The sequence below is a fragment of the Mustelus asterias genome, chromosome 2 (genome assembly GCF_964213995.1).
Source record: "Mustelus asterias chromosome 2, sMusAst1.hap1.1, whole genome shotgun sequence".
NCBI lineage: Eukaryota > Metazoa > Chordata > Chondrichthyes > Carcharhiniformes > Triakidae > Mustelus > Mustelus asterias.
The window spans coordinates 103,721,667-103,742,538 of NC_135802.1; the positions used below are offsets into that span (position 1 = coordinate 103,721,667).

General features: G+C 43.8%; 1 protein-coding gene across 7 annotated transcripts in view; it reads left to right on the top strand.

Moving 5' to 3' along the window:
- Positions 1–20,872, top strand: part of LOC144510161 (RNA-binding motif, single-stranded-interacting protein 3) — a 1,322,231-nt gene that overhangs the window by 642,738 nt on the left and 658,621 nt on the right. For 4 of the 7 annotated variants that reach the window (XM_078239595.1, XM_078239613.1, XM_078239620.1 and 1 more), the window contains exon 1: positions 20,114–20,611. The exons of the other annotated variants lie outside the window; for them this stretch is intronic. In XM_078239595.1, the coding sequence (XP_078095721.1) occupies positions 20,537–20,611 (75 nt within the window). In that variant the 5' untranslated portion in view covers positions 20,114–20,536. Of the gene's footprint in view, positions 1–20,113; positions 20,612–20,872 lie in introns of those variants that run through there. 7 annotated transcript variants of the gene reach the window in all.

Consider the following 20,872-nt stretch of genomic DNA (forward strand, 5'->3'; position numbering starts at 1 on the left):
ACATTTGTATGAAGTACTAGATGTTTTGTGGTGTGTCCTATTTTGGACTCTAGGCAAGCACTTGGTTCTATGACGGACTGTAGACATACTCTGGGACGTGCTTAACAGTGGTTGATTAGTGCTACATCTAAACATGTTACAGTTGGCATGATTCCAACCTCTTTCTCTCAATAGTCTTAACACTTGACTGACTAATGTCAGTGGTGTATCATTGTCTGCATCATGTATTAACATATTCCATCTATTAACCCGTAATGCTACAAGTCCCCCAAGTATGCTATCCTAATTTTTACTAACATGGAAGCTACATCTTTAGCTATTTACATTACATTTCTGTAACTACAGGTCCTACCCAACTCCACCTTCTAATCCATCCCTTTCCCAAGTCAGAAGATTCCATCTCTCACAGTATTTTTGCCCCTTAGGGAAGATACCTTGGTTCTACATCGGGTAGGACATCTCATCTGCAGAGGATTTTAGCATCATTGGACCATAAGACCATAAGACATAGGAGCAGAATTAGGCCACTCAGCCCATCGAGTCTGCTCCGCCATTCAATCATGGCTGATATTTTTGTCATCCCCATTCTCCTGCCTTTTCCCCATAACCCCTGATTTCCTTATTAATCAAGAACCTATCTATCTCTGTCTTAAACACACTCAATGACCTGGCCTCCACAGCCTTCTGCGGCAAAGAGTTCCACAGATTCACCACTCTCTGGCTGAAGAAATTTCTCCTCATCTCTGTTTTAAAGGATCGTCCCTTTGGCCTGAGTTTGTGCCCTCTGGTTCTAGTTTTTCCTACTAGTGGAAACATTCTCTCCACGTCCACTCTATCCAGGTCTCGCAGTATTCTGTAAGTTTCAATAAGATCCTCCTTCATCCTTCTAAACTCCAGTGAGTACAGACCCAGAGTCCTCAACCGTTCCTCATACGACAAGCTCTTCATTCCAGGGACCCTTTCCAAGGCTATTACATCCTTCCTTAGATATGGGGCCCAAAACTGCGCACAATACTCCAAATTGTGTTTGACCAGAGCCTTATACAGCCTCAGAAGTACATCCCTGCTCTTGTATTCTAGCCCTCTCGACATGAATGCTAACATTGCATTTGCCTTCTTAACTGCCGACTGAACCTGCACCTAAGAGAATCTTGAACAATGACTCCCAAGTCTCTTTGTGTTCCTGATTTTCAAAGCATTTTCCCATTTAGAAAATAGTCTTTGCCTCCATTCCTCGTTCCAAAGTGCATAACCTCACACTTTTCCACATTGTATTCCATCTGTCACTTCTTTGCCCACTCTCCTAACCTGTCCAAATCCTTCTGCAGCCCCCCTGCTTCATCAATACTACCTGTCCCACTACATATCTTTGTATCATCTGCAAACTTAGCAACAGGGCCTTCAGTTCCTTCCTCCAAATCGTCACTGTGTATTGTGACAAGTTGTGGTCCCAGCACTGACCCCTGAGGCACACCACTAGTCACCAGCTACCAACCTGAGAAAGACCCCTTTATCCCCACTCTCTGCCTTCTGCCAGTCAGCCGATCCTCTATCCATGCCAGGATCTTACCCTTAACACCATGGGCACTTATTTAACAGTCTCCTATGCGGCACCTTGTCAAAGGCCTTCTGGAAATCTAAATATATCACATCCACTGGTTCTCCTTTATCTAACTTCTTTGTTACCTCCTCAAAGAACTCTAACAGATTTGTCAGACATGACCTCCCCTTGACAAAGCCGTGCTGACTCAGTCCTACTTTATCATGCACTTCCAAGTACTCTGCGATCTCATCTTTAATAATGCACCCTAAAATCTTGCCAATGACTGAAGTCAGGCTAACCAGCCTATAATTTCCCATCTGCTGCATCCCTCCTTTTTTAAACAGCAGTGTTACATTAGCTACTTTCCAGTCCTCTGGGATCCTCCCTGCCTCCAGTGATTCCTGAAAGATCACCACCAATGCCTCCACAATTTCCTCAGCTATCTATTTTCGAACCCTGAGATGTAGTCCATCCGGTCCAGGTGATTTATCCACCTTCAGACCTTTCAGTTTCCCCAGAACCACCTTCTTAGAGATGGGCACTACACTCACTCGTGCCTCCTGACTCTCCTGGAGCTCTGGCATTCCACTGGTGTCTTCCACCATGAAGACTGTTGCAAGGTAACTATTCAGTTCCTATGCCATTGCTTTTTTTCCTATTATTACGTCTCCAGCCTCATTTTCCAGTGGTCCAATGGCTATTTTTGCCTCTCTCTTATATATTGAAAAAACTCTTCCTATCTTCTTTGATATTACCAGCTAGCTTACACTCATGTTTCATCTTCTCCCCCCTTATTGTTTTTTTTAGTTGTCCTCTGCTCACTTTTAAAGGCTTCCCAATCCTCTGGCTTCCCATTAATCCTTGCCACTTTGTATGCTTTTTCTTCTGCTTTTATGCAGTCTTTGACTCATCAGCCATGGATGCCTCATCTTCCCCTCATCCTCTGAAAAGCAGTGTAGGTTGCAGGATTACTGAACTGCAAGGACAACGAGAACTTTTTAACAAAAGACTGATCTAAAAGAGAAAACTAAAGAGAATCAACCTTTCCTGCGTGGGATTGTGGTCAGTGCAGACTCGATGGGTCAAATGGCCTCCTTCTGCACTGTATGATTCTATGATTCTTTGGACTCTCTGGGATTAAAAGAGAAGAACCCAGGGCACTCTGTTGTACTTGTGAAGAATTCTGAGAAGTATCTTCAAAGGAGGAATGATCTTCAATTCCAGGGAAGACTGTCACAGCTGTATTACGCATCACTGCATCAAAGACTGAAAAGGCATTGAAAATCTGAGATTACAATGAAAAACAAACAGTAAAGGTCACCATAGTCCCAGAGGACCATAGGCTGCTCTCCCCTTTGAAAGAGAACTGACTGGTGGTGATTTAACCTGAGGGTCACCACACCTCAGGCACAGGGCAAGATTGAGAAGGCGGAGCCTTCATGGATAACCTCAGCCGGTGCAGGAATTGAACCCGCGCTGTTGGCATCGCTCTGCATCATGAACCAGCCGTCCAGCCAACTGAATTTGGACGACAATGGAAAAAACTTCTCACAAGCCTGTCAGGAAAAGAATAAGAGGTGATATTTTGGGAGAACCAAACTTCTCTCTCCACAATGGGAAGAACCGCTGAGAATATGGAGTCAAGACGGCCTCATCTTAAACACAGAAACATAGAAAATAGAAGCAGGAGTATGCCATTCGGCCCTTCAAGCCTGTTCTGCTTTTCCTTTTGATCTTGACTGATATAATGAAAGGACTTTCCAATCGACACTCAACTGGGACAGGAATACTGTGCAGGGTTCTGCAGCTTCAGAAATGCTAAAGGTTCTGCTGCAGCCTGTGTGCTGATGTCCAGCTCTGGAAGAATGCAGATTTTCAGCCGGGACTGAAGTATGGGTGGGAATTGACTTTGACCTTTAGAAGGTATCAGTTCTTTAGCAGTGTGATCCTGACCTGGACTCAAGCAACGCATCCTTAGCAGAAGCCGGACAACGGGAGATAAAGTCGGCAACAGACTGGTAGATTCAGTGGAAGTAAGATCTGGATGCTGCTCAGACACTAAAAACACAGCTGAATCCTCCAAGAAGACAACAGAGAGTTCATAAGGTGCATCCATCCACAGGAAAGACTAACCATCCCAAAGGATCAGTCAGCACTGCAAGAGATTCTTCCTCATCACTCTCGAGGAAGAACCAATTCAGGTCCAACAGATTTTCATGGGGATGGTCACCGTCAGCGGCAGTGCCTTCTGTATCTGCCTCTCAGGCCTTACTCCATGATGAACTGAGAAATTCGTAGCTTGAGTTTCCTCATTGGGTCTAGTGAATGGTGTCTCTGTGAAAGAAAGGAACTTGCTGCTGAGAGTATAATCTTCCTCAGCTTCTGAAGGCTCAATTTCCATGATTCCTTTCCACAGCCACTTTTACAAAAAGTGAAACAAGAAATTGGATCATCACTGCATCAAGGAGTCATCCTGCCTGTCACCAAACCCACAAATTGATGTCCAGGCATTGTTCCTGTACCAAACCCAACTGAGTCAATATGTATCTGCGTTGACCTTGCACAGTTAAACAAGGCAGTGGAAAGGGAGATCTAACCCAAGGCATCTGTGGATGAGAGGCTCAAAGGACCAGAGCCAGGGAGAGAAATCATTGGCCCTGGTTCTTCTCCTGTTTCCAGGCCTTTTATCCCACCAGCCCCATCACTTTAACCCTCACCCTCATCATACATGATATTTTCCCCTTTCAAGCTTCACCAATCAATTCACCAAACACTCACAGAAAGGTCTTAGTAAAATGATAATACCATTTGTTGGTTACAGATCTCGCCCAATATATTTGCAGCATCGGTCCTAAATGTAGTGATATCAGTAGTGATATCACACCATGTTAGTTTGTGTGTGTCCTATAGGTGATCCCACTGCAACTATTAAGCAAACCAGAGAGTACAAATTTTACTTTAACAGCATAGTGCAAGACTGTTAATTTGACAGGAAAATATCCCATGAGTAATTTACAATACTGTGCAGACAATAACACTGATCTTAGTGACTGCCTCAGCCCTCATTAACATATTCTGCACTCTGCACATTACATCACATGAACAGAGCACAGTAAATTCATATTTGGGGGAAAGAATCAATACATAATGGAATGTTTGAACAACTTAGGTCTTTACTGTCACTGGGAAGCATTGGAGCCCCCAGGTGTCTCTATGCAGAGAGCAGAGGGCAAAGACTGAATGTTTCACCATTGTATTTGAAGCTCTGCTTGTTCATTGCAGATGATTTGACGACTCTATTTGAAAGACCAAGCCCTTAGGCTCCAAGCCCCAATGTTTGACACGATCTACGCCCCCCTCTCCCAGGCCCTTTGAAGGACATAGTTTCCTTAGTAAAGATTACCTACTCTTCATATATATTTACACTGGAATTGAGAAGCCCTAACTTTTTCTGGCGTGTTTTATGTGTATTTATCACATACATAACCAACCTGATCCACTTCCTCGTATTTCAATGGCGAGTCTATCAGAGGGATACCAGGATAATGTTGCTTTTGAAGGATCAGGGCAATTCAGACAACAGCTTCCCAATTTCTTTATTTAACAGTGCATGTTGTTGGATTCACTTTTTAACAACAGAAAGCACCAATCAACTCTGTATTTTTACCAGAAAATTTGTTCTGTTAGGTTATATCTGCCATTTTTAGTTTGACGTGTGAAGGTAATCTACTCGGTATGAATTTAAAGTATTTTGTGGAGGAATTAAAGGGGAAATAGATTTCTTTTTCATTCAGTGGAATAATGGGGTTCTGGAACTCTCTTGCTGAAAGGCTGGTAGAGGCAGAAGCCCTAATTGGATATGGACTGTAAGTGCTGTAACCTAGAAAGCTAAAGACCGAGAATGTAAATGTGAGACTCAGCTAGATAGTTCCTTTTCACCTGGCATGGACACAAGTGGCCGTCGGGCTTCATTCTGAGTTACAAATGATCTATGTTTTTGTTTTGTGATCAGTGGTGAACTAGCCATTCATTACACTCCACTTGTCCCCTGACTGTCTATATGCTTTTGCATTGGAACTTGCAGTGATTGCAACTCCAAAACATCACACAGCACTCTCGACCAGGGATCTGGGGCTTGTATAAACAGGGAAAGCAAGTGCATTGCTCTGAAGTGTCTGGAGGATGAAGAAACAGAAGATTTTTAATTTTAAATCAAATTCTGACGAGATCGCCAGACTTGGAAAAGTTAATTTCCAGGGCCAGAGAATCAAATATATATTTACACTGGGATTGAGAAGCCCTAACTTTTTCTGGCGCGTTTTATGTGTGTTTATCACCTACATAACCAACCTGATGCACTTCCTCGTATTTCAATGGCGAGTCTATCAGAGAGATACCAGGATAATGTTGCTTTTGAAGGATCAGGGCAATTCAGACAACAGCTTCCCAATTTCCGTATTTAACTGTGCATGTTGTTGGATTCACTTTTTAACAACAGAAAGCACCGATTAACACTTATTATTTTTACCAGAAAATTTGTTCTGTTAGGTGATATCTGCCATCTTTAGTTTGATGTGAAAAGGCCTATTAATAAATATCTCTATTTGACAATTATAATGTAGAACAACATTGAAGAAGCCACTTATGTGCTGAGTAAAAAATGGCTTTTTTCTTTCCTATTTTCTACTTCCTATCTCCAAGTCGCACATTGCTGTGTGATATTATGCCACATTTAGAATGGATGCTGCTAATGTCATGCTGTAATTGCATCTTACTGCCAGTATTGTCACTGTGGAATAAAACAGAAGCTAGGGAAGGTCATTGACCACGAACATTAGCTCTGAGGGGAATTTTCCACCCCTGTTTTCAGGGGTAGGGGGAGCGCAGAGAATCCAATGGGAATCCTAAAGCAGCACACGTGCCAGGGTGCCGGGGGAGGGGCCTGAGGGAGGTGGGGCATGAAGGGAGTAGAGTGTGAAGAGAGCGCACAACATGAACACATGAAGGGAGTTCTAAAGGGAGAGGAGCATGAAGGGAGACCCATTGGGAGGGTCCCAGTGCCCTGATGCCAGCAATCTGTTTGGAGAGGGGGGTGAAACATGCCTTTGATGAGGGAGGTGGCTGCTCCTGATGCCGCTCAGGGAGAGAGGGATCTTCAATTTCATTTTGCGATCGGGACGCTCTTTAAAAACAGTGCCTGATCTCTGTGAAACTGTGCTTGCTGGCTTGATTAGGCTCCGCCCCTCTCAGAACCGGTGCAAAACTTGATCCTCTCCCAAAGAATGACTGAAGGCTGAAATTTACAAAAAAAAATTCGAAGCGCTGAACAAGTGAGAAAACAGGAGAGTTTCAGACATATTTTCAGGGAGTTTGAAAATGCAATCTTACGGCAGTTAGTAGAAAAAAATTGCGATTCTGGGGGTGGCGGGGTCTCAGCTTGCCAGACGCCGGCTGCTGAGCTCTAGGGGAGCCATTGCGCAGGCGTCCTGCTCTCCCAGTGTACTGAAAGAACTTAACTTAATTAATTCATGGTTCGTTGGCGTCGCTGGTTGGCCAGCATTCATTGCCCATCCCTAGTTGCCCTTGAACTGAGTGGCTTGATTGGCCATTCCAGAGGGCAGTTGAGAGTCAACCACATTGCTGTGGCTCTGGAGTCACATGCAGGCCAGACTAGGTAAGAACAGCAAATTTACTTCCCTAAAGGACATTCGTGAATCAGGTGGGTTTTTCCGACAATCGACAATGATTTTATGGTCAACTGTAGATTCTTAATTCCAAATTTTTATTTGTTGAATTCAAATTCCACCATCTGCCGTGGCGGGATTCAAACCTTGGTACCCAGAACATTAGATGAGTTTCTGGGTTGATAGTCTAGCGATAATACCACTGGGCCACTGAACTCCTGCCACCCCCTCCCCTTATGGACATTGGGACCTCCCCTCGCAGACATTGCCCCTTCCTCCACCCCACTGCCGATTGCACCCCAACAGAGTTCACCTTCCCTCCCACTGATCACCACCCCGGCAGAGTTCCCCTTCCCTCCCATCCTGGCAGAGTTTTCTCTCTCTCAATCCTGCAGACCTTCCCACCTCTCTTTCCCACCCCTCCCCCCATCACAGCTCCACCTCAGTGGCTCTGCCCCCAACTTGGCTCTGCTCCTGCACAGTTATGGTGCCTGATAGCCACTGCTAGGGTGCCAGGCAGGCACTACCAGGCTGACACTGCCCCATGGGCCCTACCCCGACCACCCAGGAGATTCAATGACCTCTGATTTTCTCCTCCTCCCCCCCCACTCCCGTCCCCGCCACCCTCAAAATATTCAGGGATACAAAATTGGTTTGATGACAGAAGACAGAGGGTGGCTGTAGAGAGTTGTTTTTCAAACCGGAGGCCTGTGACCAGCAGTGTGCCTCAGGGATCAGTGCTGGGTTCACTGTTATTTGTCATTTATATTAATGATTTGGATAAGAATTTAGGAGGCATGGTTAGTAAGTTTGCAGATGACACCAAGATTGGTGGCATAGTGGACAGTGAAGGTTATCTCGGATTATAACGGGGCCTTGGTCAGTTGGGCCAGTGGGCTGATGAATGGCAGATGGAATTTAATTTAGATAAATGTGAGGTGATGCATTTTGGTAGATCGAACCAGGGCAGGACTTATTCAGTTAATGGTAGGGTGCTGGGGAGAGTTATAGAACAAAGAGATCTGGAAGTACAGGTTCATATCTCCTTGAAAGTGGAGTCACAGGTGGACAGAGTGGTGAAGAAGGCATTCAGCATGTTTGGTTTCATTGGTCAGAACATTGAATACAGGAGTTTGGATGTCTTGTTGAAGTTGTACAAGACATTGGTAGGGCTCCACTTGGAATACTGTGTACAGTTCTGGTCTCGAAAAAGTGCAGAAAAGATTTATTAGGATGCTACCGGGATTTGATGGTTTGAGTTTTATGGAGAGGCTGGATAGACTGGGACTTGTTACCCTGAAGCGTAGGAGGCTTAGGGGTGATCTTATAGAGGTCTATAAAATAATGAGGAGCATAGATAAAGTAGATAGTCATCATCTTTCCCCAAAGGTAGTGGAATCTAAAACTAGAGGGCATAGATTTAAGGTGAGAGGGGAGAGATACAAAAGGGTCCAGAGGGGCAATTTTTTCACGCACAGGGTGGTGAGTGTCTGGAATGAGCTGCCAAAGGTGGTAGTAGAGACGGGTACAATTTTGTCTTTTAAAACGCATTTAGACAGTTGCATGGATAAGATTGGTATCGAGGGATATGGGCCAAATGCAGCTACTTGGGACTACCTTAATGGTAAAAATTGGGCGGCATGGACAAGTTGGGCCAAAGGGCCTGTTTCCATGCTGTAAACCTCTATGACTAATCAGGCAGAGCACTGCTGATTGTTTAACCAGCGAACAGGGAGAATGCTGCAGTGGGTCAGGAGTTTGCTCCATACCACGTGGCAGCCAAACATGAATGAATGAAAACAAAAGCTTTTAAAACCTTCCTATCCAGTTTTTACACTTCAAAAACCCATTTCTTGCCCCAAACTGCTGAATTTGAACATTGCATGCAGGATCACTTAGTTTAATGAATAGGATGTGTGATCAATGTGGGAATCCGCCAGGGCCCGATAAGTGCAGGAAGAAACAGTCAAAGGAGAGTTACTGAGGTGCCATCTTTCTGGAAAAAAGATAAAGCTGTACTCCACTGTTATGGAAAACTGGATGGTAAATCAAAACTACCAGATCAATTTTCATTCATACAAGGCCAAACCAGATGCAAAATTGTGCATCATGGAGAGAAAAAAAAGGGTTACAAGAGTGCATCAGGATTAGGTAAGAATTAAAAGGAAATCCAAGTTAATACACTTTTATACTTATTTGTTGAAATTACAAATTAAATAATCTTGACACAAGGCAGTGATGAAGCCTTAACCTGCTTTGATAAGATATTAAAAGCTTTTGATAAGTATTTTGATCTTCAAGTGGAACGTGCGGAGCTTAAAACATGTGATACATTAACCCCAAGAAAGTGACAAAAGACAATACCCAAGCAAGCCACACAATCATGGTAGACCACATCAATGCAATGAACTGCATGAGCCATAGACTTTAATGCACAGAAAAGAGGAGGCAGAGAGCTAGCGGAAGGCTTCGAAATAGATCTTTCCGAAAATGCCAACACATTATTCAAAATGCAACAGTAGGTGGCAGTGCTGAGCCATCTGGTTCTAATGAAAGTGAGAGGTTCAAGGTGTGGGTGGATAATGAAGCCATGAGTAGCATGATTACAGAACTAAACAAATTAGGACTTCATTGGAATAGACCTGGCTAATAGTGAAACCAAAATTGAGGACAAGGTCAAAGCTCTGCTGCAGATGAAGAAAGAAAAGACAGAAATAAAAAAGGAACGAAGCAGAATTGAAAGACTTGAAGCACAAGGTTGAAGCAGAGTAAGTACCTTTGAAACCACATGATAAACTCAAATCTTCAATGAACAAAACTGTTCAAGATCTGAACAATTACATTTCTGAGGCGTCACCAGGGTACAAGAAAGCTTCGAAAGAAACAAAACCAATTGAATGTTGTGAAGAATGCAATAAGCGAAAGTCTGAATAACGTGCAGATTCAGTATGTATCTCCAGAAAAGCACAATGAGCAAATAACAACTCTAAATTCCATTCTGGGCAAATTGAAGAAAGAGTTGGAAGATGCAAACCTGAAATATGGCCAGGCACAACAGCAGGCAGAAAATGTACTCAATGAACTTGCCACCTTCAAAGATTTCTTGAATATGTGCCCCTGGAAAAACATGAGGAGTTAAAAAAGATGCTGATTATTATGTCAGAAAAAGTTGCATTGGCACTATCAGTAATGACAAAGCAGTGTACTGAAATGCAGAGTGACATGGCAAGAGCTGAACAAGAAAATAAACAGATGAAAGGAAAGCTGATTATTTTCCTTTGTCCATTCATATGTGACCATCGCTGGCAAGGCCAGCATTTATTGCCCATCCCTAATTGCCCTTGAGAAAACGGTAGTGAGTTGCCGTCTTGAACAGCTGTAACCCATATGGTGTTGATATACACACCATAGAAAGAAAATTACAGCTCAGAAACTTCTTGTCTGTGCCAAACCATTTTATGCCTAGTAAGTGCCATTACAATGTGCCACACAGTGCCACACAGTGCCATTAGGGAGGGAGTTGCAGGATTTTGACCCGAGGACAATATATTTCCAAGTCAGATTGGTGTGTGTCTTGGAGAGGAACTTCCAGGTGTGGTGTTCCCATGTGTCTGCCAACTTTATCCTTCAAGATGGGAGCAGTTAAGTTTTGGATGGTGCTGTCTAAGGAGCCTTGATGAGTTTCTGCAGTGCATCTTGTAGATGGTACATACTACTATCAATATGTGTTGGTAGTGGAGGAAGTGAATGTTTGTGGCTGGAGTGCCAATCAAGCAGGCTGCTTTGTCTTGGATGGTCTCGAGCTTCTTCAGTGTTGTTGGAGGTGTACTCTTCCTGGCAAGTGGCAAGAATTCCATCATATTACTGACTTGTGCCTTGTAGATAGTTGGCGAGTCAGTAGGTGAGTTACTCACTGCAGGATTCCTAGCTACAGCCCTTCTCTTGTAGCCACAGTATTTAAATGGCTAGTTTAGTTCAGTTTCTGGTCATTGATAATCCCTAGCATGTTGTTAGTGGGGGAAACAGGAATGGTAATGCCATTGCATGTCAAACGGTGATGGTTAGATATGGAGTAAGTATGAATGTGAACCTCACCTCTGGAGTTTAACTCTTTTTTTCCCACGTTTGAATCAAGGCTGTTATGAGGTCAGGATCTGAGTGACCCTAGTGGAACCCAAACTGGGCATTCGTGAGCAGGTTATTGCTCAGAAAATGCTGCTTGGTAGCACTGTTGATGATACCTCCCATTACTTCACTGATGATCAAGAGTAGACTGATGTGGCTGGGTTGGATCTGTCCTTTTTGTATATAGGACATACCTGAACAATTTTCCACTTTGCTGAGTAGATTCCAGTGTTGTAGCTGAACTGGAACAGCTTGGCTATGGGCAGGGTAAGTTCTGGAGCACAAGTCTATTGCCAGAATAATGTCAGTACCCAGTGCCTTCAGCTGTTTCTTGCTATTACATGGAGTGAATCGAATTGGTTGAAGACTGGCATTTGTGATGCTGGAGCCCTCAGGAGGAGGCTGAGATGCATCATCACCTTGGCATTTCTGGCTGAAAATTATTGCAACTGCTTCAGCCTTATCTTTTGTACGGATGTGCAGGGTTCCCCTATCATTGAGGATGGGGATATTTGTGGCGACTCATCTTCCAATGAGTTGTTTAACTGTCCACCATCATTGATGACCTGATGTGGCAGGATTGCAGAGTTTAGATCTTCTCCATTGGTTGTGGAATTACTTAACTCCGCCTAGTACTTGCTTCTTAAGCTGTTTGGCTTGCAAGTAGTCCTGTGTTGAAGCTTTACCAGGTTGACACCTCATTTTTAGGTATGCCTGGTGTTGCTCCTGGCATGTCCTCCTGCACTTTTCGTTGAACCGCAATGGTAGAGTAGGTTACATGCCAGGCCATGGGGTTACAGATTATGGTTGAGTACAGTTCTGCTGCTGCTATGGCCCACAGTGCCTCATGGTTGCCCAATCTTGAGTTGTTAGATCTGTTTGAAATCTATGCCACTCCTTGTGTGGCACTGCCACCACATTATGATGTAGAGTACCCTCAATATGAAGATGGGGCTTTGTGTCCACAAGGACTGTGTAGTGGTCACTCCCACCAATATTGTCATGGACAGATGTATCTGCAGCAGGCAGGTTGGTGAGGATGTGGTCAAGTGTATTTTTCCCTCTTGTTGATTCCCTCACCACCTACCACAGACCCACTCACAGCTATGTCCTCATTCATTGACAGTGCTACCGAGCCACTCTTGGTGATGGACAGTGAATTCCCCCACCCAGAATATATTCTGCACCCTTGCTACTCTCTGTGCTTCCTCCAGAATATTTCATCAGTTGGGAGGGCGGGGGGGGGGGGGGGGGGGGGGGGTAGTAGAGTGGTACATGGTAATCAGAGGGTGATTTCCTTGCCCAGGTTTGAGCTGATGCCATTGGCCTCCCTGAGGCCAAGTCGATGTTGGGGACTCCCAGGGCAACTCTCACCACACCATTGTGCTTCAAGATCAAATGCAAAATGGAATGCACACCCCTTCAGCAGCATGAAGAAATGAAGATTGTGTTGAATAACAGAACGGTGGAACCACAGAAAAAAGTCAAAAGCTCTGTTGAATTATAAGAAAGCTCAAGAAGAAGCAATTGAGTTTCACAAAGAAAAGGAAAACCTATTGAAGGACCTTCACAGGCGACAAGGTCAAAATGCATTCCTCTGGAAAATTACAAAGAGGAGCAAAATGAATATACTGTCACTCTGGATGAGCCAGTTATCAGAGAAGGCTCAGCAATGCTCTACATTCCAGGAGGAAAATGCCAGGCTACTATCGGACATCCAGACATGAAAGAGGAAATATGGTTACAACACATTGCTGTGGACGAGTTTGAGACAATGGAAACATCACTGGACAACAGAGGTTTGAAACTGCAGGAGGGAAAGGAGAAGACAAAGAATTACTGTGTACAGGAAAAATTGCAGCTGCATTTCAACAGTCAGAAAAGGAGTTCTCTAACATTCTACAGAAAGCCAAAATAAAGTAGAATTCTCACAAAGGAGCATGAAGAGTCTCAGAAACAACCAACAGAAGTGAAAGTGAGCTTTCATGTATGGAAGATGAGTTTGCTAATGAAAAGTTAGAACTGGGTGAAGTTCAAGTATCAGAAATCTCCATTATGTATTGTAAAAAGTGCCTGGAACATGAAAAAGAAATGCGGATAAATCAGAACAATTCATTGAATGCAGAATTAACACACAACATTAATGAAATTCTTGAATTTTGATCCAACATGAAGAACATGAAAGATGAGATGTGCAGAATGGAAGAGCAAATCCAGCAGAGAGGGAAACTTCTAAACAGATTGAAGATCTAACGAGTGAATTAGAAAAGTCTAAAGAGCAGTCAGTGATCATTGACGAAAGACTCCAAAAGGAACTGAATGCTCAGGTAGACTTGTTAATCTTGTAAGAGGGTTCTACAGATAACTCTGAGTTAAAGATAACTGAACTCACCAGAGTAATTGTGGAGCTGAATTAGAAGATTTATAAGCTTGAAAAAGAACTGGAAATTAAGAGAAGAAGCAAATATTTGGTTAAAATTGTGGAAGCTATGGAAATGAAAGTTTCATTTTTGAAATCATGGGAGAATTTGGCAGAGTGTCACTTCTGGTGAGAAAACTGGCACAGAACTCTCCAGCTCCACTGGCCAGTTTTCTCTCCAGATCTTGTCTCTTTCACTGCCAAAAAAAGGAGTGGCTGTGGTTTGCTCCATCAGTCTGGCAGAGTGGGGACTCTTAAGAGGTGGGAGTCGGCTCCACTGAGATCGGTGCACCATTTTTAAAGGGCACTGGAAAAAAAAGTCAAACTCCTCCCACTTCCACCATGGAGGTATCTGTGGCCTGCCCCCCCCCCCCCCCCCCCCAAATAATTTTGGCATTCACCCCCAATGATCAGCACTGGCATTGGCCACTCCCCCATCCACCGAACAGTCTCAGCATTGACCTGCTTCTCTCTCCGCCCCCCCCCCCCCAACCACCTCCCCGCCGCTCCGATCATTTCAGCGTTTCCTGCCACGATCATGACCAGCGCGGCCTCCTTCGCCCACTCCCACAAACATACCCAGCATCGGCCCTTCTCCTCGATTATCTCAACATTTCACCTACCACTCACCTCCCATCATCACTGGCATCCCAATCACTCACCTATCTGCGCCCCCACCACCACAAAGCATGTGAGGCTCTGCTAGGGAGCCCCCTGACACAGATTGGCACTGCCAGGTTGGCACTTTCCGCCTCTGCCAGGGACATTGCCAGGGCACTGCCTGGCCATATGCCTGTCCTCTGGGGTCTATACTGACTTTTGTTTCATGTCTGGATGAAGCTGTTGTAAATCTCACCGACATCGCGTCACATCAGTGAGATACAAAATTCTAGTTAAGGGGGAAAATCTGGTGAGAGGGTTGTTAATATTTAAATTTATTGAAATGAATGTAAATCTGATTCTTGCCCATTATCGGAGTGAACCTGATTACGTTGCTGGCAAGAATCAGAAATTAATATTTTGCCGGTGAGATTGGCGATTTCCGGGTTTTGCCGGATCTTGAGCACTGCTGGTTATTTTGCGGATGAGAGTGCGTGGTCAAGATGCTGCCCATTAACATGGCAGGTCCCATGGGCAAGGAAAGGTTGAGTCCAATCTATGAATGAATAGAGCGGACGTTTTTCCTGGAATGTTCCAGGCCAGAATCTACACCGTGAAATACCAGAATCCTGACAGACAGAGTAAGAAACCAAATGCAGAGACACAATGCAGAATATCCAATGAAAGTGGGCAAATTGAAATGCTTTTTCTCATCATTATGACCTCCGAATCCATGGAACTGGATCCAGCAAAACAAAGTTTCACAGAGGCACAGAACTGTTACTGCACAGAAGGAGGCCCTTCAGCCCATCGTGTCTACACTGGCTCTCTGCAGACAAAGTTCACCAAGTGCCCTCCCCCTCCTTTTCCCAGTAGCCCTGCATGTTCTTTTTTCAGATTATAATTTAACTCCCTCTCAAATACTTCAGTTGGATCTGCCTTTGCTGTACTGAGGCAGTAGATTCCAAATCCTAACCACTTACTGTGTGGGGGGGAAAAAAAACCGTCTTGTCACCATTGCTTCTTTTGCTTAAATGTGTGCTCTCTTGTTCTTGATCCTTCCACCAATGGGGATAGGTTTTCCCTATCTACTCTATCCAAGCCTGACCCCTCACGATTTTGAATGTTTCTATCAAATCTCCTCTCAGCCTTCTCTTCAAAGAAAACATTCCTAATTTCTCCGATCTATCTACCTGTAACACACTTAATCATTTTTGTTCCATGAAGTTATATCCGCTCCATAAAATATATTTAGAGTTTGGTAGAGGATTGTAATTGACAAGAGGGAGAATTGTGAAAAAAGCAACAATGAAGTGACTGTGACCATCTCAACACTTGTTGATTAATAAGTCGGTACTTAAAATGAATATTTGCATCTGTTATTCTGAGTATTGTTATGTGATCTAAACAGATGACAGTGATCTAGGTATGCAGGATATGACCTACATTCTACTTGTGCATTGACTATGGCTTCATTGTTCATGAGTTATCAATCATAATCCACAGCCCCTCCTTATGTATTTGTGACGCAAGCCTAAATGGCGGTTTCTGTCTCACTCGAGCGTTTTGTATCTGAATGTTTCTGTAATCTTTATTGAAAGGCTCATATCTTTTAATACAATATCAAATAGCTGCGGAAAGCTGGGATCCTTATTAAACAACGCTTAACTGCAAATTGCCTGTCGGCCATTGGAGTCTCGCTACATTTCAAATGCAACCTGACACCGAAGCCTTGTCCTGCGAGTAGGAATGCCATTCATGCCATTTAATCTTGTTTCCACTTCCATAATGATGCAGTGTTTGTTCCACTCAAATATGGACCTCTTGATATCAGTTTAAAATAATTAGCATTATCAACATTCAAGCAACAAAATGAGCTTTCGATTGCGTTTCCCTTTTGATGGAAATTTCTTAACTTTTCTGGCAGATTTTGAAATTGTTCCCAGGCATTTTGCAGCATCCCTCGGTCAGTGCGTGTGTGTGTGTACAATGCCCTTTGACTCTTAAAATTCAGAATATGTAAACAGTGCTGTAGCTTGAACATTACTTCTGAGATGACAAGTATTCTCAGAGGAGCATGACAGTGTTATCTTGATGTAAGCCACATTTATTTGCCTACACTATCGATTATAACAGGCAGCAAAGTATGTTGTTATTCAAACCATTATTACTGGTTCCATACAAAGTTCATTTTCTCATTCATAGGCACAATACACCTCATACTTCCCCGATCATGCCATGAGACAACACACACTTATGACGTGCGCACGCGTATGACGTGCGCATGTGTATGACATGTGGTCTATGACTATCTTACCTGGTGCACCCTGTCACTATTTAAGCACTAACTGGAGAAAATATCAGTTTTATCTTGATGTACTGAGTTGTTTGTGATGATGAAGCTTTGTTGAGCTCTCTGGGTACCTTGCTTGCCGTGGGGAGTTATCTGATTCGCTAGTTGCTGCTAAGTGACAATGCCTTAATTCTGCTGGTGACTGGCTGGTCTGAAAATTAGGTCAGTTTCTCTTATATTTTTAAATATTTATTCAGCCAACAGCCCACGCTGTTTAGCGTAGAAGATAGATGGCAGACCTACCATCCAGTGCTCCAATCCCATTCATCGAGCTGTTAGCCGAGAAATGCTTCGCAAGGGGGAAACTGGGAAACATGTATTCTTTCTAGACCCTTGTGATATGAATTCCAGTGTCAGATAGCAGGATTTCCTGGTCTTTGAATCCAGGGCAGCCTATCATTATCTGTTTGGTGACCAGGCGCGCTTTTTACATTTTCGGAATGTTTTTCGCCACATATTTGGCTTTCCTCTTGCATAGTGTGGAAGAGAGAGCCCAACAGGACTGGCGACTGCTGATGGACTCATTGGGTGTCTGTTACACTAACAGCGCAGATATGTTTTTCTTTCACTTGATGCTGCAACTAAGTGGTTTCAAACCAGTGGTGGGCAACCTGTCGGGGGGCCACAATGGTTAGCACTGCTGCCTCACAATGCCAGGAACCCGGGTTCGATTCCCGGCTTGGGTCACTGTGCGGAGTTTGCACGTTCTCCCCGTGTCTGTGTGGGTTTCCTCCGGGTGCTCCGGTTTCCTCCCACAGTCCAAAGACATGCTGGTTCGGTGCATTGGCCTTGCTAAATTCTCCCGGAGTGCACCCGAACAGGCGACGGAGTGTGGCGACTAGGGGATTTTCATAGTAACTTCATTGCAGTGTTAATGTAAGCCTATTTGTGACAATAATAAATAAACTTTAAAAACATGTAGCCCATCTGGATTCTGTGTGTGGCCCTTGAGACATTTTGTTGACTGTTGCCCATGCACAGGGGTGCCACATTTCACTGATTTATGTCCGTGTAGTTTTTTTCCAACTGGTATGACTGATGTGATACCCACATAAAGCAGGGGCAAGTGAAATGAGGCACGAGCACAACATTAACTGTGAGAGCCATGCGTTCCCTCTGTGTCCAAACTGTAAATATTTCTTTTACTTTTACCATTTGAAGTTGGGAATTCTATTAATATATAAATGAGTAAGCATTTCTATAACTCATTATGAAATATTCAGCACGTATTAAATATATTTAATCTTATTCATAGGGTCATGGTTAGTGAACAAGCTTGATTTCAATCTTGTGGCCCACTGAAATGAAGGCGGGCACTCACTCAGCCCACTCACAGGGTACCCATCACTGTTTCAAACAATTAAAAGAGTCTACACATCCTTGAGCGTCTGCGTGGGTTTCCTGCGGGTATCCGGTTTCCTCCCACAGTCCAAAAGACGTGCTGATTAGGTGCATTGGCCATGCTAAATGCTCCTTTAATGTACCCGAACAGGCACCGAAGTGTGGTGACTGTGGGATTTTCACAGTAACTTCGTTGCAGTATTAATGTAAGTCTACTTGTGGCAATAATAGAACATAGAAAAGCTACAGCACAAACAGGCCCTTCGGCCCACAAGTTGCACTGAACAATTTCCTTCCCTTCTAGGCTCATCTATAACCCTCTATCTTACTAACCTCCATGAGCCTATCCAAAAGTCTCTTAAAAGACTCAATCGAATCCGCTTCCACCACCACTACCAGCAGCCGATTCCACGCACCCACCACCCTCTGAGTGAAAAACCTACCCCGAACATCTCCTCTATACCTACTCCCCAGCACCCTAAACCTGTGGCCTCTCGTGACAACCACTTCAGCCCTGGGTAAAAGCCTCTGAGAATCCACTCTATCAATACCTCTCAACATCTTATACACCTTTAGGAACATTTAAGCGGTTATTGGATAGGCACATGGAGCACACCAGGATGGTAGGGAATGGGATAGCTTGATCTTGGTTTCAGATGAAGGTCGGCACAACATCGTGGGCCGAAGGGCCTGTTCTGTGCTGTACTGTTCTATATCTACACCTCTATCAGGTCACCTCTCATCCTTCACCTCTCCAAGGAGAATAGACCTAGCTCTCTCAACCTATCCTCATAAGGCATACCACTTAATCCCGGCAACATCCTCGTAAATCTCCTCTGCACCCGTTCTATGGCTTCCACATCCTTTCTGTAATGAGGCGACCAGAACTGGGCACAGTACTCCAGGTGGGGTCTGACCAGGGTCCTATACAGTTGCAGCATTATCTCCTGATTTCTAAACTCAATTCCTCCAATGATGAAGGCCAGTATTCCATACACCTTCTTAACCACAACCTCTACCTGCAACGCCGCTTTGAGCGTCCTATGAACCCGGACCCCAAGATCCCTCTGTTCTTCCACACTGCCAAGCGTCTTACCCTTAATATTATATTCTTCCATCCTAATAAATAAAAATAAATCCAAGCTTTTGCGGTTGCAGTATATACTTTGTAAAAGGCTGTTCGATAGAAGTGAAAAATCTGGAGCCCAGTTCAGATCGTGCCATGTTGGACACAGATGACAGATATTTTTTATCATGTGATGTACAACATCCCACAATGTGTTTATAAACAATTGAATAAAGTTTGCCAAACCACTTTTGCATGATGACGATTCCCCTTTCAGTTCCGATTCCAACCTGTGCACAGCACAAGAAAGAAACAAAACTTATTTTTCAACTATTTCTGCTCATTCTCCAGTAAATATTTTTCACATTAGGAGTTGTTGCCGTAACCTACATTTTAAATTCGGATTGAGATTGGAGAGAGAACCGAATCGCTCTCAGCTGAAAGGTTTCGTTTTAAAAACGTCGGTTCTCTGGTGATCAGGTCGTCACCTTTTGTAAACTTAAACCTTGACTACAATTATTTCAGTGTTGTCTGTTTTACTGGGTTTATCAGCGAGGTTAGAATGAAGCTCTCACAGTCACAGGAAACAGCAGTTTGCTCCATTTTGTAAGCAAAACATTAAGCCAGCATGAAACAATTTTATCTATTGTGTAAGCAGGCAAAGATTTATTTATCTCCAAAAGGTGAAACTTCTTGAGAGGACTGAATGTCCACTGCCTGTATGTACCTCATTATTCTGGTTACGATCGGCCTGTTGTAAAAGTACTTAGCATTCAAGTGAGATGGCAGAGTGAATTTGGCTCCTGCCTGCATCAGACTGAATGCAGGCTATTTCTTGAAGGAAATACTGCAGCCTTCTGGACTGCGTCTGTTTCTCGAGGGAGAGGCTGCCGAAGTCCCACCCACCAGCGAGAAGGAGGAGGAGGAGGAGGAGGGGTGGGGGTGGGGGGTTGAATGAAAGACAAGACAAGCCCTAAACACCATGTCACTCTGTGAAGGAGATAGCAGCAACAAGGCTGGAAGGCTGGTGGAAACACAGAAAGCTTAAGAGGAAGCCGGGACTGCAGAGATTTTAAGCCTGCTGTATTATCTTCTTCATCCTTCAAAATAATTGGAGTTGCTGTGGGCACTTATCAACTGACATTTTGGCAATCACACTTTTATCAAATAGCAAGGATTGTATACCTTTTTTTGTAAAGGAAGGACAAGCTCCGACAGAACTCTGAATCCAAAGGAAAAAATCTTTCAGCTGTATTTAAACTGGCAAACAGCAGAAGGCAGAGAAGTCCCGAAAGCCTCATCAGTCATTGACACTGTCAGGAATAGTGGTTTAAGAGGAAGAAGGGCCTGGGGCACTACACGCTGTCAGTGAGTTCCCTACATCGGAGATAAAGATTCCATCTACATGGGCAAACGTTTGGAACAGCAGCCAATGTACCCTCAGTACACTTACTATTACCCTCATTACCTCCACACAAAGGTACTGTACACAAGCAGTCTATCTCGATGTTTTTTTCCAGTATTATATGCATATTTTATACACTTACTGAATGATGAATGACAAGTCACCTACCGTGTATTGTGAATTATGTTCTTTTTTTTACCGCTCTTCAACGAAGTGTCCTGCAGGCAGAACTATTAGTCTAAATAGGTACTTGAAAGAGAAAGGTCTGTTGTTATAGATTTGCCTGTTTATGGGATTAACACTTTTTGAATGATGCTAATTGAAACCTTTTATTGC